The sequence below is a fragment of the Geotrypetes seraphini genome, chromosome 8 (genome assembly GCF_902459505.1).
Source record: "Geotrypetes seraphini chromosome 8, aGeoSer1.1, whole genome shotgun sequence".
NCBI lineage: Eukaryota > Metazoa > Chordata > Amphibia > Gymnophiona > Dermophiidae > Geotrypetes > Geotrypetes seraphini.
The window spans coordinates 45,196,739-45,215,251 of NC_047091.1; the positions used below are offsets into that span (position 1 = coordinate 45,196,739).

At 43.5% G+C, this 18,513-nt stretch overlaps 1 protein-coding gene across 7 annotated transcripts in view; it reads left to right on the top strand.

The window, feature by feature from the left end:
* The window catches only part of LOC117365282 (WD repeat-containing protein 62-like), a 442,332-nt gene that overhangs the window by 181,797 nt on the left and 242,022 nt on the right, over positions 1-18,513 (top strand). For all 7 annotated transcript variants that reach the window (XM_033955506.1, XM_033955511.1, XM_033955512.1 and 4 more), the window contains one exon: positions 6,581-6,706. In XM_033955506.1, coding sequence (XP_033811397.1) covers positions 6,581-6,706 — 126 coding nt within the window. The remainder of the gene's footprint in view (positions 1-6,580; positions 6,707-18,513) is intronic.

The window sequence follows — 18,513 nt, forward strand, 5'->3', positions numbered from 1 at the left end:
GCCTTCTCCACATGATCAGCAGTTTCTGCGCTGATGATCACTCCCAAGTCTCGTTCTGTTGAAGTTCTAGCTAAGGCCTCACCATTCAAGGTGTAAGTTCTGCACGGATTTCTGCTGCCGAGGTGCATGATCTTGCATTTCTTAGCGTTGAAGTCCAGCTGCCAGGTTGAGGTTGAGGACCAAAGCTCCAACAAATGTAGGTCCTGTGTCATACTATCGGGTGAATTGCCGTCTCTCACTATATTGCATAGTTTGGTGTCGTCAGCGAATAATGTTATCTTACCTTGAAGCCCTATTGAAAGCTTTGCTGAAGTCTAGGTATACGACGTCCACGGATTCTCCCAAGTCTAACTGTTTTGTTACCCAGTCAAACAAGCTGATGAGATTGGATTGGCAGGGCCTACCCTTGGTGAATCCGTGTTGATTGGGATCCCGTAGATTCTCCTCATCCAAGATTGCGTCTAATTTACGTTTGATTAGTGTTTCCATGAGTTTGCATACTATTGATGTGAGACTCACCGGTCTGTAGTTTGCAGCCTCTGCCCTGCAGCCCTTTTTGTGCAGTGGAACGACGTTAGCTGTTTTCCAGTCTATGGGGACTCTCCCCGAACTTAGGGAGAGATTGAAGAGTCCTGATAGTGGTTCTGCCAGGACATCACGCAGCTCACTGAGCACCCTGGGGTGTAGATTGTTCGGTTCCATGGCTTTGTTCACCTTGAGTCTTGCCAGGTGTGAACTCAAAATTCTGAAACGGGTCTTCCATGCTGGGCCTTGCCTGCAACTGCGGACCGTGCCCTGGTGCCTCGCAGGTGAAGACCGAGCAGAAGTATTCATTCACTGCTTTATCGGAATCTGATTCTGCGCAGTTCCCATCTGGTTTTCTAAGGCGTACTATCCCGTCTGTGTTCTTTTTCCTATCACTAATATACCTGAAGAAGGATTTGTCCCCTTTCTTCATGTTCGTTGCCAGAGTCTCTTCCACTCGAAGTTTGGTCTCCCTGACTGCCATTTTGACCGCTGCAGACCTCGCCCTATGTTCTAGTTTAGCTTCCCTAGTCTCCGTTCGTTTGTAGGAAATAAATGCTTTTTTCTTCTCCTTGACGAGGTGCGAGATTTCTGTGGAATACCATTGGAGTTTGTTTCTCCGCCGTTTGTGTACTGATTTAATGTAGAGGCTTGTTGCTTCACGTATGGTAGATTTCAGGGATGACCACATAGCTTCCACATCATCGGTCGTAGCTTGGTTCTGCAGTGTCCGGTGGACGAAATCTCCCATGCATTCGAAGTTAGTGCCTCGGAAGTTGAGTACTTTTGTTTTCGTGTTTGATCTAGGGAAACCTTTCCTGAGGTAGAACCACACCATGTTGTGGTCGCTGGAGGCTAGCGTATCTCCTACCGAGACCTTCGAGACGCTATCCCCGTTGGTGAGTACCAGGTCCAGGATCGCCTGGGCCCTAGTGGGTTCCAATACCATTTGTTTGAGTCGTGCTCCCTTTATGGATGTTAACAGTCTCCTGCTGCCGCTGGTTGTTGCTGAGTATGAGTTCCAATCTGCGTCAGACATGTTGAAGTCCCCTAGAAGAACAGCGTCTCCCCGTAGAGTGATATTCTCTATGTCTTCAATTAATTCGGAGTCTTTGTCTTCCAGTTGTCTTGGAGGTCTATATACTACACCAAGATACAGGCATTTTTCCGTGCCTCTGGTCAGGTTCACCCAGAGGGATTTCCCAGTGTACTTGACATCAGTGATTCTGGTAGTTTTGATGTCTTCTTTAATGAATAGTGCCACCCCTCCCCCTGACTTTCCCTCTCTGTCCTGACGAAATAAGTTGTATCCCGGTATAGCCATATCCCACCCATGAGAGTCTGTGAACCAAGTTTTGGATATTGCCACCACCTCAAGGTCGGCATTCATTATTTCGGTCTCTAATTCTAGAATCTTATTGCCCAACTGTGTGCATTAACAAACATAGCCCTCCATACCCCGTGATTGCTAAGTCCCTGTGGGGGAAAGGGGAACTTTTCCTTATTCCAAAGAAGATGGGAGGTCTTCGTCCAATTCTTGACCTCTGAGCCTTAAACAAATATCTAGTCAAAGAAAAGTTTTTGCATATTATCTTTAGAAACTCTATCCACTTCTAGAATGAAATGATTGGCTATGCTCTCTAGACTTCAGAGGCCTACACACACATCCATACATCCCAATCACAGAAAATTTCTGTATTTTTGGATAGCTCATAAACACCTCCAATAAAAAGTTCTGCCATTAGGCCTAGCTTCTTCTCCAAGAGTATTCCCAAGTGCCTAGTGGTTGTGGCAGCAACCCTACGTACTCACGGGTTTCAAGTATTTCCATATCTGGACAATTGGCTGATAAAAGCTACATCTCCTCAAGCAGTGCATTCGGCAACACAGTTGATGATAACTTTTCTTCAGCTTCTATGATTCAAAGTCAACTTCCCAAAGTCGCAGCTTCAACTACTGCAATTCATAGGAGCCCTACTCAACACTATTAGTCTACAGGCATTTCTACCTCAGCAAAGACAAGACATTTTACTTCATCTTTGCACTCAGGTCTTCACTCTACAAACCATCTCAGGTCGTGCATGTGCAAGACCGGAGGGTTAGGACTTTGATGGGAAGATAGGACTTCAATGAGAAACCAAGGTGGCAAGGAAGCCCCTTCTGGTGATTCAGACAGGTCGTGACCTGTTTGGGCCGCCGTGGGAGCGGACTGCCGGGCAGGATGGACCTATGGTCTGACCCGGCGGAGGCACTGCTTATGTTCTTATGTTATGTTCTTAAGACAGATGATGCGACTCATAGGTCATATGGCATCCACAGTTCATGTTACCCCCTTAGCAAGAATTAATCTCAGATCAGATCAGTGGATCCTAGCATCTCAATGGTCTCAAGCTCTCGAACCCTTATCCTGAAGGATCAGTCACCTCACCTCTTCGTCAATCCCTTCAGTGGTGGATTGATCCATCAAATCTTTCCAGGGATCTGCTGTTTCATGTTCCCCCCACATCAGAAAGAGCTTACCATAGACGTGTCCATGTATGCTTGGGGGAGCTCACCTGGATAGTCTCGGGACAAAAAAGTTGGTGGTTTGCTGAAGAAAAGACATTTCACATCAACCTGTTAAAGCTGTGGGCAATTCGAAATGCTCTACAAACCTTTCAAGATAGTCTTTCTAACCAAATCCTTGTTCGAATGGACAATCAGGTAGCGATGTACTACATCAAAAAACAGGGAGGAACAGGCGCTCTCCCTCTGTCAAGAGGCCGAGCACATTTGGAACTGGGCAATTGCTCGAAACATATTTTTCAAAGCCATATACGTTCAAGGAAAACAGAATACTCTATCCGACAAGCTCAGCAGATTTCTTTGATCACATGAGTGGACTCTCAACTCCAAAGTATTGGAGTATCTTCTTACTTTGGGGGACTTCAGATAATAATAATAACTTTATTTTTGTATACCGCCATACCCAGGGAGTTCTAGGCGGTTTACATTTGTTTATCAAAAAATTACAAGTGGTTCACAACAATTGAACAAAAGTTGGAAGCAACGAAGTAGTTGAAGTTAGAGAGAGAAGGGACAAGTAGGTCAGGGGGGAGAGAGTTGGGGTGGGTAGGCTGGGTAGAATAGTGGAGGGGGAAAGGAGGAGGTTACGGTTCTTTGAAGAGGAGCGTTAGGGGTCTTGTCCATGGAATAGGTGAGTTTTGAGTAATTTTCTAAACCTGAGGTAGGTGGGGGCCTCAAGGGCCATTTGGGCTAGCCATGGGTTCAGTTTGGCAGCTTGGAAGGCGAAGGTTTTGTCAAGGAATCTTTTGAAGTGACATAGTTTTAGGGAGGGGAAGGCGAACAGCTGAATTCTGCGGGAGTGCCTGTTTATGCGATTCAGGTAGAAGTGAGGGTTGATGTAGTTTGGGGATAGGCCAAATACTGTTTTATAACAAAAGCATGCGAATTTGAATAGGACTCTGGATTCCAAGGGTAGCCAATGAAGTTTGTGGTAAAAAGGGGTGACGTGTTCCCATTTTTCAGGCGGACCGCGGTGTTCTGGATCATTTTAAGTCTCCTAATGGTTTTCTTCGTGGAGCTCAAGTAAATGATATTGCAGTAGTCCAGTATGCTAAGGATGGAGGATTGTACTAGCAGGCGGAATGAGGCCTCGTCAAAGTATTTTTTAATGGTGCGGAGTTTCCAGAGCACCAAGATGCTTTTCCTGACTGTGATATCTGTGTGTTTCTCCAGGGATAGATGTTTATCTAGTGTGACTCCCAGTATTTTTAAGGTTTGTTTGAGGGGGAAAAGTAGATCCTTTCACTTGAATTGTGGTGTCTTTGATTTTGTCTTTGGGGGTAGCTAGTAAAAATTTTGTTTTGTCAGGATTTAGTTTTAGTCTGTAGGATGACATCCAGCGTTCGTGAGTATACTTGAAAGTGAGGTGAGGAACTCTTGTGTGAAGCTGGTTAGCGGGATGACTATTGTGATGTCATCCGCGTAGATGAAGAATTTGAGTTTGAGGCTTTGCAGGAGGTTTCCTAGGGAGATAAGGTAAACATTAAATAGGGTGGGGGACAGGGAGGAGCCCTTTGGAACTCCGCAGGAATTGACCCAGCTGTATGAGAGAGAGTCGTTCTTGAAAACCCTGTATGATCTGTTTCGTAGGAACCCATGGAACCAGTTAAGGACTTGGCCGTAGATGCCGATGTATGCAAGGCAGTCTAGGAGAATGGTGTGGTCGACTAGGTCGAAAGCACTGCTCAGGTCGAGTTGGACAATCAGGGCGCTAGAGCCCTGGCTGAAGAGTGTGTGAAGGTGGTCCAGTAGAGAGGCTATAATGGTTTCGGTGCTGTGATCAGAGCGAAAGCCTGATTGATTGTCATTTAAGATATTGAATTTTTCCAGATGTGTGGTAAGTTCGGCATTTACCACCCCTTCTGCTATTTTGGTGAATAGTGGGATACTTGCGATCGGTCTGTAATTAGACGGGTCATTGGGTGGTTCTTTTGTGTTTTTTATTAATGAGGTTATCGAGATGTGGCCCTGTTCTGCTGGGAAACTACCTGTAGATAGTAGGAGGTTTACCCATGCCAGCATATTGGCTTTGAAGTGGATTGGTGCAGTTTTCATAATGTTTGGGGGGCAGGTGACAAGTCTGCAGAAGGAGTTGGTATATTTGTTGTAGTATATGTTGAAGGTTTGCCAGTTTATGGTTGTGAATTGGTTCCTACTTAGGTTTGTTCTGGATCCAAGGTCTGGTTTAGACATGTCGGTGTCTGGGAGGATTGGAAAGTCTTCGTGGGAATTGGCTGGGGCAGTTATAGATGACCTTAGTTTCTGTATCTTGGAGTTAAAGAAGTCTGCTAGGGTGTTAGCGGTTAATGTGGATTCTTCATGATTATCAGTGAGCGTCTTGAGGTTGTAAAGGTCGTTGACTAATTTAAAGAGGTTACTACTGATAGACCTGTTTGCGTCTCCCCACAATCACAAATTGCCTCAATTCTGCTCCAGACAGTACTCTCCTCATTATCTTGAAGCAGATGCCTTGGAACGAGGGACTTGGCAGGAAGAAGGTTCAGTGAACTTTAGTACTGCATATAACGATGTAGCCTCTTCGTCTGAATGCTTCTAAGAAGCTGGTAGGCCCACTCCAGGAGGCGCAAAGAGGCTGATGGGTGAGTGTCAGTTTTGTTTGGGTTTTTTTTTTTGCCGGTAGCTATGATTGTGAGGGGAGCTGTTGGACCTGTGATAGGGAGGGGGCTGCTGACCGGGAGGGGTATGAAGGGAGGCGACTCGCAACTGCGGGGACAAGACCATTAACTGCTCCACGGGGCGGTGAAAAGCCTTGCCCCTGTACCCGCATCAACCAGTCAATTATTTCCCCCCATTCCTGCAGGTTACCTGCAGCTAGCCGCGGGAAACAGTCACCATGTCATTCCCTAATCAGTACTTCATTCTTGGTTACAATTACCTACTGTAAATTCCTTGTTTACTTTGTTGTAATAAATGGTTGGAAATTAAGCCTTCTGCTTGGATGATCCACTGGTTTAACTCAGTTATATTACAGTTGACTGAACAGTATGAGAAAAGTACACAGTGCCGTAGTAAAGGGGGTGCGGTTCACCCCGGGTACCATTTTGCTGAGGGTGCAGTACCCATCCCCGCTCCTTTCCTTGCCACGTGCCCCTTGCCTTCCCCTTTACTTTTTTTTATTTCCCTGGGGCGAGGTTGCTGTCCGCGTTGGCATCGATGCTCTTTCTGACGTCACTTCCAGGACCCGCGCCTAGGAAGTGATGTCAAAGGATGAGCTGATAATGATGTAGGCATGCTGCTCGTGCTGGAGAAGTTTAAAAAGGTACAGGGAAAGAGAAGGGGGCGCGCGTGCGGCAAGGAGATGGTTGCCACTGCCCCTGGCACTCTTACTATGCCACTGAAAGTACATTCTTTAGAAACTGAAATTGTTTTTAAAAAGTTAAATATAACATTAGTAGTAATTTGTAGGCTGAGTTCTAAAACTGTAAAATGCTGTTTCTCTGCACACTTTATCCCTAATCATGTTCTCTAGGCCTGACACTGTTGGCTTCTGCTGGCCGGGATCGCCTGATCCACATTCTAAATGCAGATAAAGACTATACCTTAGAGCAGACTTTTGATGATCACTCATCATCTATAACAGCTGTAAAATTTGCAGGTAAGTAGTTGAATTGCTTACATGACAAGTTTCTCTCATTTAGTTGGAGGGAATGTGCAATTTTGTTTATTTAGGGACAGATATTTGAAGAAACAGAACTTCTTATTTTATGCTCTTAAGCTGTTTGGACCTGAATTGGACCTAATCATGATTTCCTAGCGACGCTTAATTAAAATTTGCACATAACTATATTATTTTTAATTGGTTAAATGGTGTGGTAATTGACCATGCCATTAAAAATCCATTAAAAAACAATTTTTTATATTACCAAATCTTTTCAATCAGATATCAGCATGACACCTAGAGACACCTAAGTTGAGGTGCTCTCTAGCACCTAACGACACCTACCTGAAAAGCAGCCTGTGGTTAGGGGCAGATAATAAGCATGCTAAACTTAGGTGTTGCAAGGTGTATGAGTTAGGTACTGGTTAATTAGGTCAGGTAAAACCTGGCCTAATATACTGGCGCCTACCTCTACTACTTCTAGCAACGCCTAAGTCCACTTAAGCAACACCAGGCATGATTCTATAAAGAACACCAGCAGTTGAATGACAACCACACAGACCAGTGCCTATAGGTTAGGCGCAGTTAGGTGCCATTTATAGAATCAAACCCTTTGTGCTCTATTTCAGCCAAACTTAGGAACCTACGTTTTCAGTTATAAATTCATCTTAATTTAGGAGCTTAAAATCTTTGTTTATAAACTTAGGCTTGCTATTCATTTGCTTAGATTTTTGAACCTCTTACCGAAAATCAATGCTAATCTGCTAACTTTTCTCCTCAGTATAAATCTTCTCCTGTAGACACTCATTTTTTATGCTCCAAAATTTAGAAAGTTTAAAGAAATTTTGAATATAAAATTTATGCACTCAGTCTTAGTAAATTTTCAGAGAGGTCATTTTAGGAACTTAACCACATTTTAGGAACTTAACTACCGTATTTGCCGGCGTATAAGACGACTTTTCAGTACCTTAAAATCCTCCCCAAAGTCGGGGGTCGTCTTATACGCCGGGTACTGTTTACATTCCCTTACTTTACATGCCCTAACATCTCCTTCCTTACCTCCTGTCTGACTTCTCTGACTTCTAATACTGTTAAAGGAAACCTTAATAACTAAAGGTTTAAGCACTGTTACTAGCGATCCAAGCTGGTCTGACATAAACGATGCTAATTCCCCAAATAATGGAAATCATTATTCACCTATAAATATTAGCAAACAGGAGGATCTGGAGCCAGAATCACGTTCTATACGATACGCCCCTGGGTCGGCTCTGCTTACAAAACCCAACTGGTGTGGGAGGGGTACAATTTGCTGCTTCTTCAGACCAGAGCCCGGGGGCCCCGCCTTCTGCACTTTTCCCCCGCCCACCAGCCCGCCTCACCTTTTACCTCCGCCTACCACGCAGCGGGCCGTCAAAGCGCAACCAATGAGAGGAGACTTAGCTCGCTCGCCCACCAGTGAGCCCGCGCGATGGATTGAAGTCGTGTTGCCGGCCGGGTTAAGCTCGCCCTGGGGTTCGGAGAGCGAGGCGTGCTACGGGGGAGGTGAGCCGGTGCCGGGATGTGGTGGTTAGACGGAGCGCTGTTCCGGCTCGTCCGGTGAGTAGTGGGTCCGCCGGCGGGCTTTATCCTTTCTGCTCCGCTTCCTAACTGTGGGGGGTCTGGTGATAATAAGGTCTTTTCTTAGCCAGTTTATTTAAAAAGATAAATAAACCAGGTTTTGCTATAGGAATGCGTGCACATGTCGGGTCTGTGCAGCTCTGGGGGGAGGGGGTAAGTAAACATTTGAATTAAAATTGTTGAAATAAATTCTGATGTTCTTTTAAGTTTTATTTGTTGTGCAGAAGGTGTGCGGAAGAAGGGGTAGTCTTATACGGCGAGTATATAACAAACTCTATATTTTAACTGTAAAAGTTGGGGGGTCGTCTTATACGCCCAGTCGTCTTATACGCCGGCAAATACGGTACATAAATTTAAGAAAGAAGGTGTTGATGCCCCTGTACAGGTCATTGGTAAGGCCCCACTTGGAGTTTTGTGTTCAGTTTTGGAGACAGTATCTGGCGAAAGACGTAAGAAGACTTGAAGCAGTCCAGAGGAGGGCGATGAAAATGATAGGAGGTTTGCGCCAGAAGACGTATAAGGAGAGACTTGAAGTCCTTAATATGTATACCCTAGAGGAAAGGAGGGACAGGGAAGATATGATTCAGAGGTTCAAATACTTAAAGGGTATTAACGTAGAACAAAATCTTTTCCAGAGAAAGGAAAATGGTAAAACCAGAGGACATAATTTGAGGTTGAGGGGTGGTAGATTCAAAGGCAATGTTAGGAAATTCTACTTTACGGAGAGGGTGGTGGATGCCTGGAATGCGCTCCCGAGAGAGGTGGTGGAGAGTAAAACTATGACTGAGTTCACAGAAGCGTGGGATGAACACAGAGGATCTAGAATCAGAAAATAATATTAAAAATTGAACTAAGGCCAGTACTGGGCAGACTTGCACGGTCTGTGTCTGTATATGGCCGTTTGGTGGAGGATGGGCTGGGGAGGGCTTCAATGGCTGGGAGGGTGTAGATGGGCTGGCGTAAGTCTTAACAGAGATTTCGGCAGCTGGAACCCATGCACAGTACCGGGTAAAGCTTTGGATTCTTGCCCAGAAATAGCTAAGATTAAAAAGTTTAAATTGAATCAGGTTGGGCAGACTGGATGGACCATTCGGGTCTTTATCTGCCATCATCTACTATGTTACTATGTATAAGAATAGCCTTACTGGGTCAGACCAATGGTCCATCAATCTCAGTAGCCCATTCTCATGGTAGCCAATCCGGGTCACTAGTACCTGGCCAAAACCCAAGGAATAGCAATATTCCATACTACCGATCCAGGGCAAGCAGTAACTTCCCCATGTCTTTCTCAATAACAGACTATTCTCTGAGTAAAATAAAATTTCCTCCTATTAGTTTTAAAAGTATTTCCCTATAACTTCATCCAGTGTCCCCTAGTCTTTGTAATTTTTCACGGAGTGAAAAATCTATTCACCTGTACCCATTCTACTCCACCTAGGATTTTGTAGACTTCAATCATATCTCCCCTCAGCTGTCTCTTTTCCAAGCTGAAGAACCCTAGCCTTTTTAGTCTTTTCTCATACGAAAGGCGTTTCATCCTCTTTATCATCTTGGTCGCTCTTTGAATCTTTTCTAGCACCACTATGGCCCTCTTTTACAAAGGTGCGCTAAGGTTAGGAGCCAAGACTATGTCTAGGCTTTACCCTATGGCTCCTGAATTTTAACAACTTTTTGTTCAGCCAAAAGTGGATTCCACAGTGGCTTAGGTTACCAAACGTACCTCTTTACCTAGTGAAGGAGGTATGATGCTAAAGGATGTGCCGTATCAAAAAGTGGACATGGTCCTAAAGAGGCAATTTGAGGCCCTGGCTTTGGAGATCAAAGCTGCAGTGGCAGCCTCATTTTTGGCACAGGCATGCCACACTAGATTATATCAGACTTCAGTGCCAGGTGTTGTCGTATGTGGCTGTTGACCCTGTATGATATCATCAGTTATGGACAAAGTTTCAACTTATGCTGTTTCTACCTACAGAATTCTCTGGATCAAGCGATGGGCAGGAGATTCAGCCTCCAAAGCTACTTTGATTAGGCTTTCCTTTAATGGGCATATGCTTTTTGGCAAAAGACAGACCTTATGGCCAGTATGGCAGATTGCTTCCCTAAGACTTTGCCAGACAGCAGAGGGGCCAGTTGGGGTAATTTTTGAGGCTACGGAGGCTGCTCTGCACAGAGATCCTTTCAGGGATCCAGGCAGAGGTTTGGCAGTACCAGATGACCTCAAACCTCTGGTTCTTGAGCCAGTGTGCCCCCCCCAAAAAAAAAAAAAACCACTGACAACAAGTTAGTAGCCGTGCACCTGCAGATAGGAGAGAGGTTGTCTGTTTACTTGGGAAACTTACGTACAGATTTCATCAGACCACTGGGTACTAGATATTCAGAAATGACACAAGATAGAGTTCTCTCACCATCTTATGGATCTCTTTGTAGATTCTCTGGCTGGGAGACTGGAAAAAGCACCGGTTCAGACTTTTGGATATTTGAGCCATAGAGCCCATTCCTGAAGAAGAATCATGCTCGGTTAGATACTCCATATACTTTATAGTGCCCAAGATGACTGGAGAACAATACGAGACCTGAAGTCCATAAATGCCACACTGCAGGTGTCTTGTTTCAAAATGGAGACCGTTCAGTCAGTCATTATGGTAGTGGCTCTGGGGGAATTTTTAGCCACCCAGAACTTGGCAAAGGCCTTCTTTTTACGTCCTCATATTCCCGGACCACAGGAAATATTTAAGATTCCGTGTCCTAAAACATTTCCAGTTTGCCGCACTGCCCTTTGGACTGCCATAGCACCACACACCTTCATCAAGGTGATGGTGCTGGTTGCAGCACATCTCCGCAAGGCAGGGATCCAGGTGCACACGTACTTGGACGTCTGGCTGATCAGAGCTCTGAATAAGCTAGAGGGAGAGCATGCAGTGAAGAAAATCGTAGAACTCTTTTGGGACCTGGGTTGGATAATCAACTTTAAAAAGTCATCTGGAACCAGTTAAATGCCTAGAATAGCTGGGATTCTGTTTTGATATGGCAAAAGGCCATGTCTTTCTTCCCAAGACATGCAAACAGAAGTTCATAAAGCATATTACAGACCTCTTTAGTGAGGCCAAGCCCCACAGGTACTAGGGTTAATAGCAGAGATCATAGAAGTGGTTCCCTGGGCAAAGGTTCATATGCGTCCACTTCAGGACTCTCCTGTCCCATAAGTCTCACCAAAAGGATTCCCTCCAGCTGACACTTCCCTGGACGGCAGAAGCAAGGAACAATCTGTTGTCCAAGGGCATGCCTCTTCACATCCCCTCACTGTTGATTCTGACAATCGAGGGGCCCAAGGCCCAATTTCGATGGACATCCGGTGCTGAACTCTCACACAGAGAAAATGGTCCATAAATTGATTGAAGCTATGAGCCATCTGGCTAGCGTTATAGACAATGGAGAAATCCCTGTAAGGCAAGGCAGTCAGAGTCTTCAGACAATGCCACCACAGTGGCTTATGTCAACTGATAAGGGGGCACCAGACGTGCTTCACTGTGATTGGAGGGCAGAAGCTCATTTTCAGACTCTGTTCGCAGCCCATGTAGCGAGAGTTGAAAATGTATAAGCTGACTATCTCAACTGGCAGACATTGAGCCAAGTAGAATGGTCATTATCCAGAAAGGCAACCTTATTTGTTTGATGTTGGGGTCCATCGATGATGGACTCAATGGCCTTTATCCCAGAATAAGAAGGTAGATTGTTTCTACAGCAGACCACTTTCCAAGGCATCTTTCTAGATGGATCCGGTAGATGATTCCGTCGGCATATATTGACTGTGGCAAATGGCCGCTGGTCTCGCTGAAAGCCTCTTCATGGGCAGAGTCTTGGGTGGTTCCACCCGAGGAGATAATAGTTTATTATTTATATCCTGCTTTTGTGCAAGGTGGATCACAAGAAAACATGCATAATAAAATGGAAAGACAAGCATACAAAACTTATTATAAAGGTATGTAGGGAAGCTACATGGTCTACACTCCATACCTTCACAAAGTTCTACAGAGTGGATGTATTGGCTAATGAGGATGTTGCATTTGGGTCCTCAGTTTTATGGTCTGGCTCATCTGTCCCACCCTAAATGTAAGATAATACTTTGGTACGTCACCTATCATCTGGAATCCTTTGCCCTTTGCACTACAAGGGAAAATTAGATTCTTATCTTGATAATTTTCTTTGTAGTAGAAGGGTAAAGGATTCTGTACATCCCGCCCTGTCAGGTATTTTGCCTGCTAACTGCCTCAGACAGATCTTGGGGATCCAGAAATGAAGATTTCTTCAAGCCAGTTGGATAAGAATGTACTGGAAAAAAAGAAAAAAAAAAATGGAAATGACGAAATTGATAAGCCAAAGCTGTTGGTACTGGTTGCACACAGAGGTAGATTGCTAGTTCCCTCTATAGTTATACCATTTGAGTTAATGCTCACTTTATTTGTTGCAGAGGAGAACAAAAATGTGTTGGGGAGATTTCCCCTTTCCCCTCCTTCAAGTTTCAAATTTCTTTATTTTTGATATACAGTTTATCATACAGGTATCTAAACGGTTTACAATGAAATGTAATATATAATTTTAAAAAACAAAAAAGAATAAAAATTTATCTAAACTAAGAAAATGGGGAACATTTACGCATGGACTTACATGATACATTAGGAGAGGATGGGAAGGAGAGATTAATAAATACATTGAGATGAAAACAAAAGAGGAGAATGGGAAAGGGAAGTATGGTTAGGTTGGAGAGGTCACTTCAAAAGAAGCATTTTGGTTGTCTTGGGATTTCTGCAAAGAATAATCAATTTTCATAGGAAATGGAATTTACAGGGTAAAGGCGTCTTTAAAGAGGAACGTTTTAAGTTTGGATTTAAATTTATCTAAAGAGTTTTCTAGATGAAGATCAGTGGGAAGAGCATTCTACAGTGTGGGAGCTGTGATGGAGAAGATGGATTTGCGAGCAGTGTCGTAAAAGAGTTCTCATATTGGAGGGATGGTGAACAGGTTTTGATTGCTAGATCAAAGGGTCCTGCAAGATGCATATGGGATTAAAAGTTTATCAATGAAAGCTGATTGATTGGAGTTTTTTGTTTTGAAAGCAAGAAGTAGTATTTTATAGGTGAAGTGATGTGTGATGGGCAGCCAATGAGCTTTGCGGAGAAGAGGAGTAACATGATCGTACTTTAATTGTAGGCGACGGGTTTCCTTCTGGGTTATTCCTTGATAGAGAGCATTACAATAGTCTAGGGTTGAGATGAGGGAATGAATCAGTATGTTGATTGAAGGGAGGTCGAGTAGGAAGGAGATAGAACAAATTAGTCGTAACTTAGGAAAGCATTTTTGTGTTACAGCACTGATTTGTCGGTGGAATATAAGATCTTTATCCAGGATAATGCCAAGAAGTTCAACTTTACTGTCCATTTGGATGGGAGAGGAATCAATGCTAATGGGGGTACAGAGATGTTCATCTGTGGAGGTCAGAAAGAGAATGCCTGTAGTTTTAGAAATGTTTAGTGCGAGTTTATTTTGTTGGAGTCAAGAACTAATTTGATGAAGTTTGAAGTTGATATCACAAGTTTCTTCGGGGGATGTGGAGTTTAGTGGATGAAGTAGTTGGATGTCATCAGCATAAGGGAAAACTGTAAAGCCAATAGATTGAGCTAGAGTAAGTAGAGGGGTTAAGAGGGTGAGAGAATCGAGCCCTGGGGAACCCCATAAGTTTGGGCAATTGAGGAGGAAATAGAGTTGTTGAAACTAACTCTGTAGTATCGATTATTTAGATAAGAGCGGAACCATTGTAGGGCAGTGCCTGATATCACGAGGGTTTCTAGTCAATTGAGAAGAGGATGATCAACGGTATCAAAAGTGGATGTAAGATCTAGGGAAATCAGAATTGAGGATTTACGGTGATCTTTGAAATAGAGAATTGAGGTAGTCAAGCCGACGAGAGATAGTTCAGTAGAATGTTTGTTTGTTTTTTGAAACCCTGTTTGGTAAGGATGAAGAATGTTAGTTTTTTCTGCAAAGTTGGATAGCTGGTTAAAAATCAGTTTCTGTTATTTTTGCAAGGAGAGGAAAGTTAGCGATAGGGCGATAATCAGTAATTTGATTTTCTGGTATGTTTAGTTGTTTGAGTTTCGAATAAACAAGAGCAGATTTCCATGAAGAAGGTACTAGGCCTGAGGATAGGCTTTTCTTGATCATGTCTAATAGGAATGGTCCAAAGATTGAGAAGTGGGAGATAAGCTTTTGAGAGAATTGTTCGGCATATTAAGACTGTGTGTTACTTTTTTCAGTTCATCAATTGTGGGCAGTTGAAAGTCTGTTAAGAAGCTAAATGGGAGAGAAAAAATCAGGGGTGTGTGAAGTTGTGGTAGGGGATGAGTTTTGTACGGACAAATTTAAGTTTGTCTTCAAAGTGTTCAGCAAGAGCTTGAGCAGAGGGCAATTTTGCTTGGTAATGTGTCTTCTGGCATAAGGAGAATGAACAATGGCGTATAGAGCAGATGAATTCTTGGCGAGTGCAATATGTTTAGTATAAAATTCTTTGCTGTCTAATGATTTTTTATAGAAAGTGGCTAGTTCTTTGTATTTTCTTAGTTTTGAAGATGACTGCTTCTTTCTCCATAGACGTTCTGATGAGCATAGTTGAAGACTGCTTCAACTAATAACCAATCAAATCGGGAAGGATTCCGGAAGACTGGAAAGTGGTGAATATTACGCCGATCTTCAAGAAAGGTTCGCAAGGAGATCCGGAAAACTACAGGCCAGTGAGTCTGACCTTGGTACTGGGAAAGATGGTAGAGGCGTTGATAAAGGACCGCATCATTGATCACCTTGACGGACAAAGTCTGATGAGTACTAACCAGCACGGCTTCAGCAAAGGAAGATCTTGCTTGATGAACTTGCTGTACTTCTTCGAGGGAGTTAACAGGGAGATAGACAAAGGTGACCCGGTCGACAATGTATATGTGGATTTTCAGAAGGTGTTTGACAAGGTCCCACATGAACGACTACTTCGAAAAATTGCGATTCATGGGAATGAGGATGAAATACTCAAGTGGATCAAAAACAGGTTGGCGGATAGAAAATAGAGAGTAGGGGTAAATGGACAATACTTGGACTGGAAAAGTGTCATGAGTGGAGAGCCGCAGGGTTCGGTGCTTGGGTCCATGCTCTTCAACATATTTATAAATGACCTGGAAATTGGTGTGACGAGTGAGTTGATTAAGTTTGCAGACGATACTCAGAGTAGTGAAAACGCAGGAGGATTGCGATGATCTAGAACAGGACATAAGCACGCTTGATAAATGGGCCGCGACATGGCAAATGAAGTTTAACGTGGATAAGTGTAAGGTGATGCATGTAGGTAACAAAAATTTTGTACACGAATACAGGATGTCCAGTACAGTACTTGGAGAGACCCCCCAGGAAAGAGACTTGGGTGTACTGGTCGACAAGTCGATGATGCCGTCCATGCAATGCACGGTGACGGTGAAAAGGGCGAACAGAATGCTTGGAATGATTAAGAAGGGGATCACGAACAGATAGGAGAAGGTTATCATGCCGCTGTACTGGGCCATTGTGCGACCCCACCTGGAATACTGCATCCAGCACTGGTCACCATACTTGAAGGACACGGTATTACTCGAAAAGGTCCAGAGAAGAGCAACAAATGGTTAAGGGGCTGGAGGAGTTGTACAGCGAGAGATTAGATAAACTGGGCCTCTTCCTTGAAAAGAGGAGACTGAGAGGGGACAAGATTGAAACGTTCAAGATAATGAAGGGAATAGACTTAGTAGATAAAAACAGATTGTTCACCCTCTCCAAGGTAGGGAGAACAAGAGGGCACTCTCTAAAGTTAAAAGGGGATAGATTCCGTACAAACGTAAGGAAGTTCTTTTTCACCCAGAGAGTGGTGGAAAACTGGAACACTCTTCTGGAGGCTGTCATAGGTGAAAATACCCTCCAGGGATTCAAGACAAAGTTAGACAAGTTCCTGCTATACCAGTGGACTGCTGGGCATGATGCACCACTGGTCTGACCCAGCAGCGGCAATTCTTATGTTCTTACGAATTAAAGATAAGTCATGAGTGTAAGAAGATGAGGATGTTGTTTGAGAATAGCTAGGAGCTAGAGTCTAGCATTAATTGGGTTTTGAAGGACCAGTTTTTGTATTGTTCTTCTAAAGCAGTGGTTCCCAAACCTGTCCTGGGGGACCCCCAGCCAGTCAGGTTTTCCAGATATCCCTAATGAATATGCATGAGAGAGATTTGCATACCTGTCACTTCCATTATATGCAAATCTCTCTCATGCATATTCATTAGGGATATCTGGAAAACCTGACTGGCTGGGGGTCCCCCAGGACAGGTTTGGGAACCATTGTTCTAAAGCAAGCTGGGAGAATTCATCTATTTGAAGATCTAATGTAGAGGTAATGCCACTAGTGGTGATTTTATTGTAGTCGCGGGGATTATATGTTTGAGGAGTTGAATCTGCAAGCAATGTATTATTAAATCACCAAACAGGTCTAGTTGAATCTTTTCTACCAAAATTATATTATATCCAAATACCAGCATGATCCGTCAATAGAATCGGATCTATACTGGCCCTAGTAACTTGCTGAGTTAAGTTATCTGAGACAAAAATATAATCAATTCTTGAAAATGATTGATGCACATGGGAACAGAAAGAAAATTATCGAGCATTAAAATGAAAGAGCCTCCATATATCTTTCAGATCACATGATTGAACAAGGTTATCCAAGCCCAGGGACTTCAGTTGTTTACTAGGTTGTCCAACAACGAGTCCATAACAGCATTGAAGTATCTGGCCATAATTATATTAGGTGTAGCCAATGATAGAATTAAGTGTTGGAGTTGTTTGAAAAATTCGGCCTGATTTGAATTAGGGACATATACATTAAGAAGGGTCGGGATATCTTTTCCTAAGGTCATATCCACATGAAGCCATCTTCCCATAATGTCAGCTTGAGACTTACCAAATACCACATCACATTTCCTATTGACCAGGATAGCCACACCAGCCTTCCCTACAGCAGGTGCATAAAAGCATTGTTTTACCCATCCCCCCTCGAGCTTTACCTCTTCACTATGGGATAGATGTGTTTCCTACATCCGCATCTTGATTTTTCATAAAATTTAGTATCTCTTTCTTTTATGGGGTGGTTTAACCCATTGACATTTAATGAATAAAATTTCATAGCCATTTAAAATTATTAGAACAGAACCATATATAAACTGAATAATTCTAAAACAAATATCACCCACATCCACGTACCCCCCCATTCCTCTCCTTCCCCCATCCCACCCACTTAAAAAACCAATTCATGGTAAACTCAGACACGATATCTCAGACCCAGCATCACCCTCCTCCCCTCCCCGCCAATAAATACTCTGTTAAAAGAAATTGTTTCCTTAACCCTCCCCTAAAATTAACCCCAGAAAACTAGCAGCAGATTAAAATATCTATTGTCTAAATTATTACTTATTTAAAACCATATGAAATTTATATATATATATAATCTATATATATAAAATCGGAGGTATGTATGTGTGTATGTATGTGTGTGTGTGTATGTGCCGCGATCACGCAAAAATGGCTTGACCGATTTGAACGAAACTTGGTATGCAGATCCCTCACTACCTGGGGTGATATGTTCTGGGGGTCTCGCGGCCCACCTGCACACGTGGGCAGAGCTACAAACAGAACATCAGATTTCACCCATTCATGTCAATGGAAAAAATGTAAAAAGCTGCCATTCCCACAGTAATTCAAAAACGGCTTGACCGATTTGAACGAACCTTGGTATGCAGATCCCTCACTACCTGGGGTGATATGTTCTGGGGGTCTCGCGGCCCACCTGCACACGTGGGCGGAGCTACAAACAGAAAATCAGATTTCACCCATTCATGTCAATGGAAAAAATGTAAACAGCTGCCATTCTCACAGTAATTCCAACTACCTGGGGTGATATGTTCTGGGGGTCTCTCGGCCCACCTGCACACGTGGGCGGAGCTACAAACAGAAAATCAGATTTCACCCATTCATGTCAATGGAAAAAATGTAAACAGCTGCCATTCTCACAGTAAATCAAAAACGGCTTGACCGATTTGAACGAAACTTGGTATGCAGATCCCTCACTACCTGGG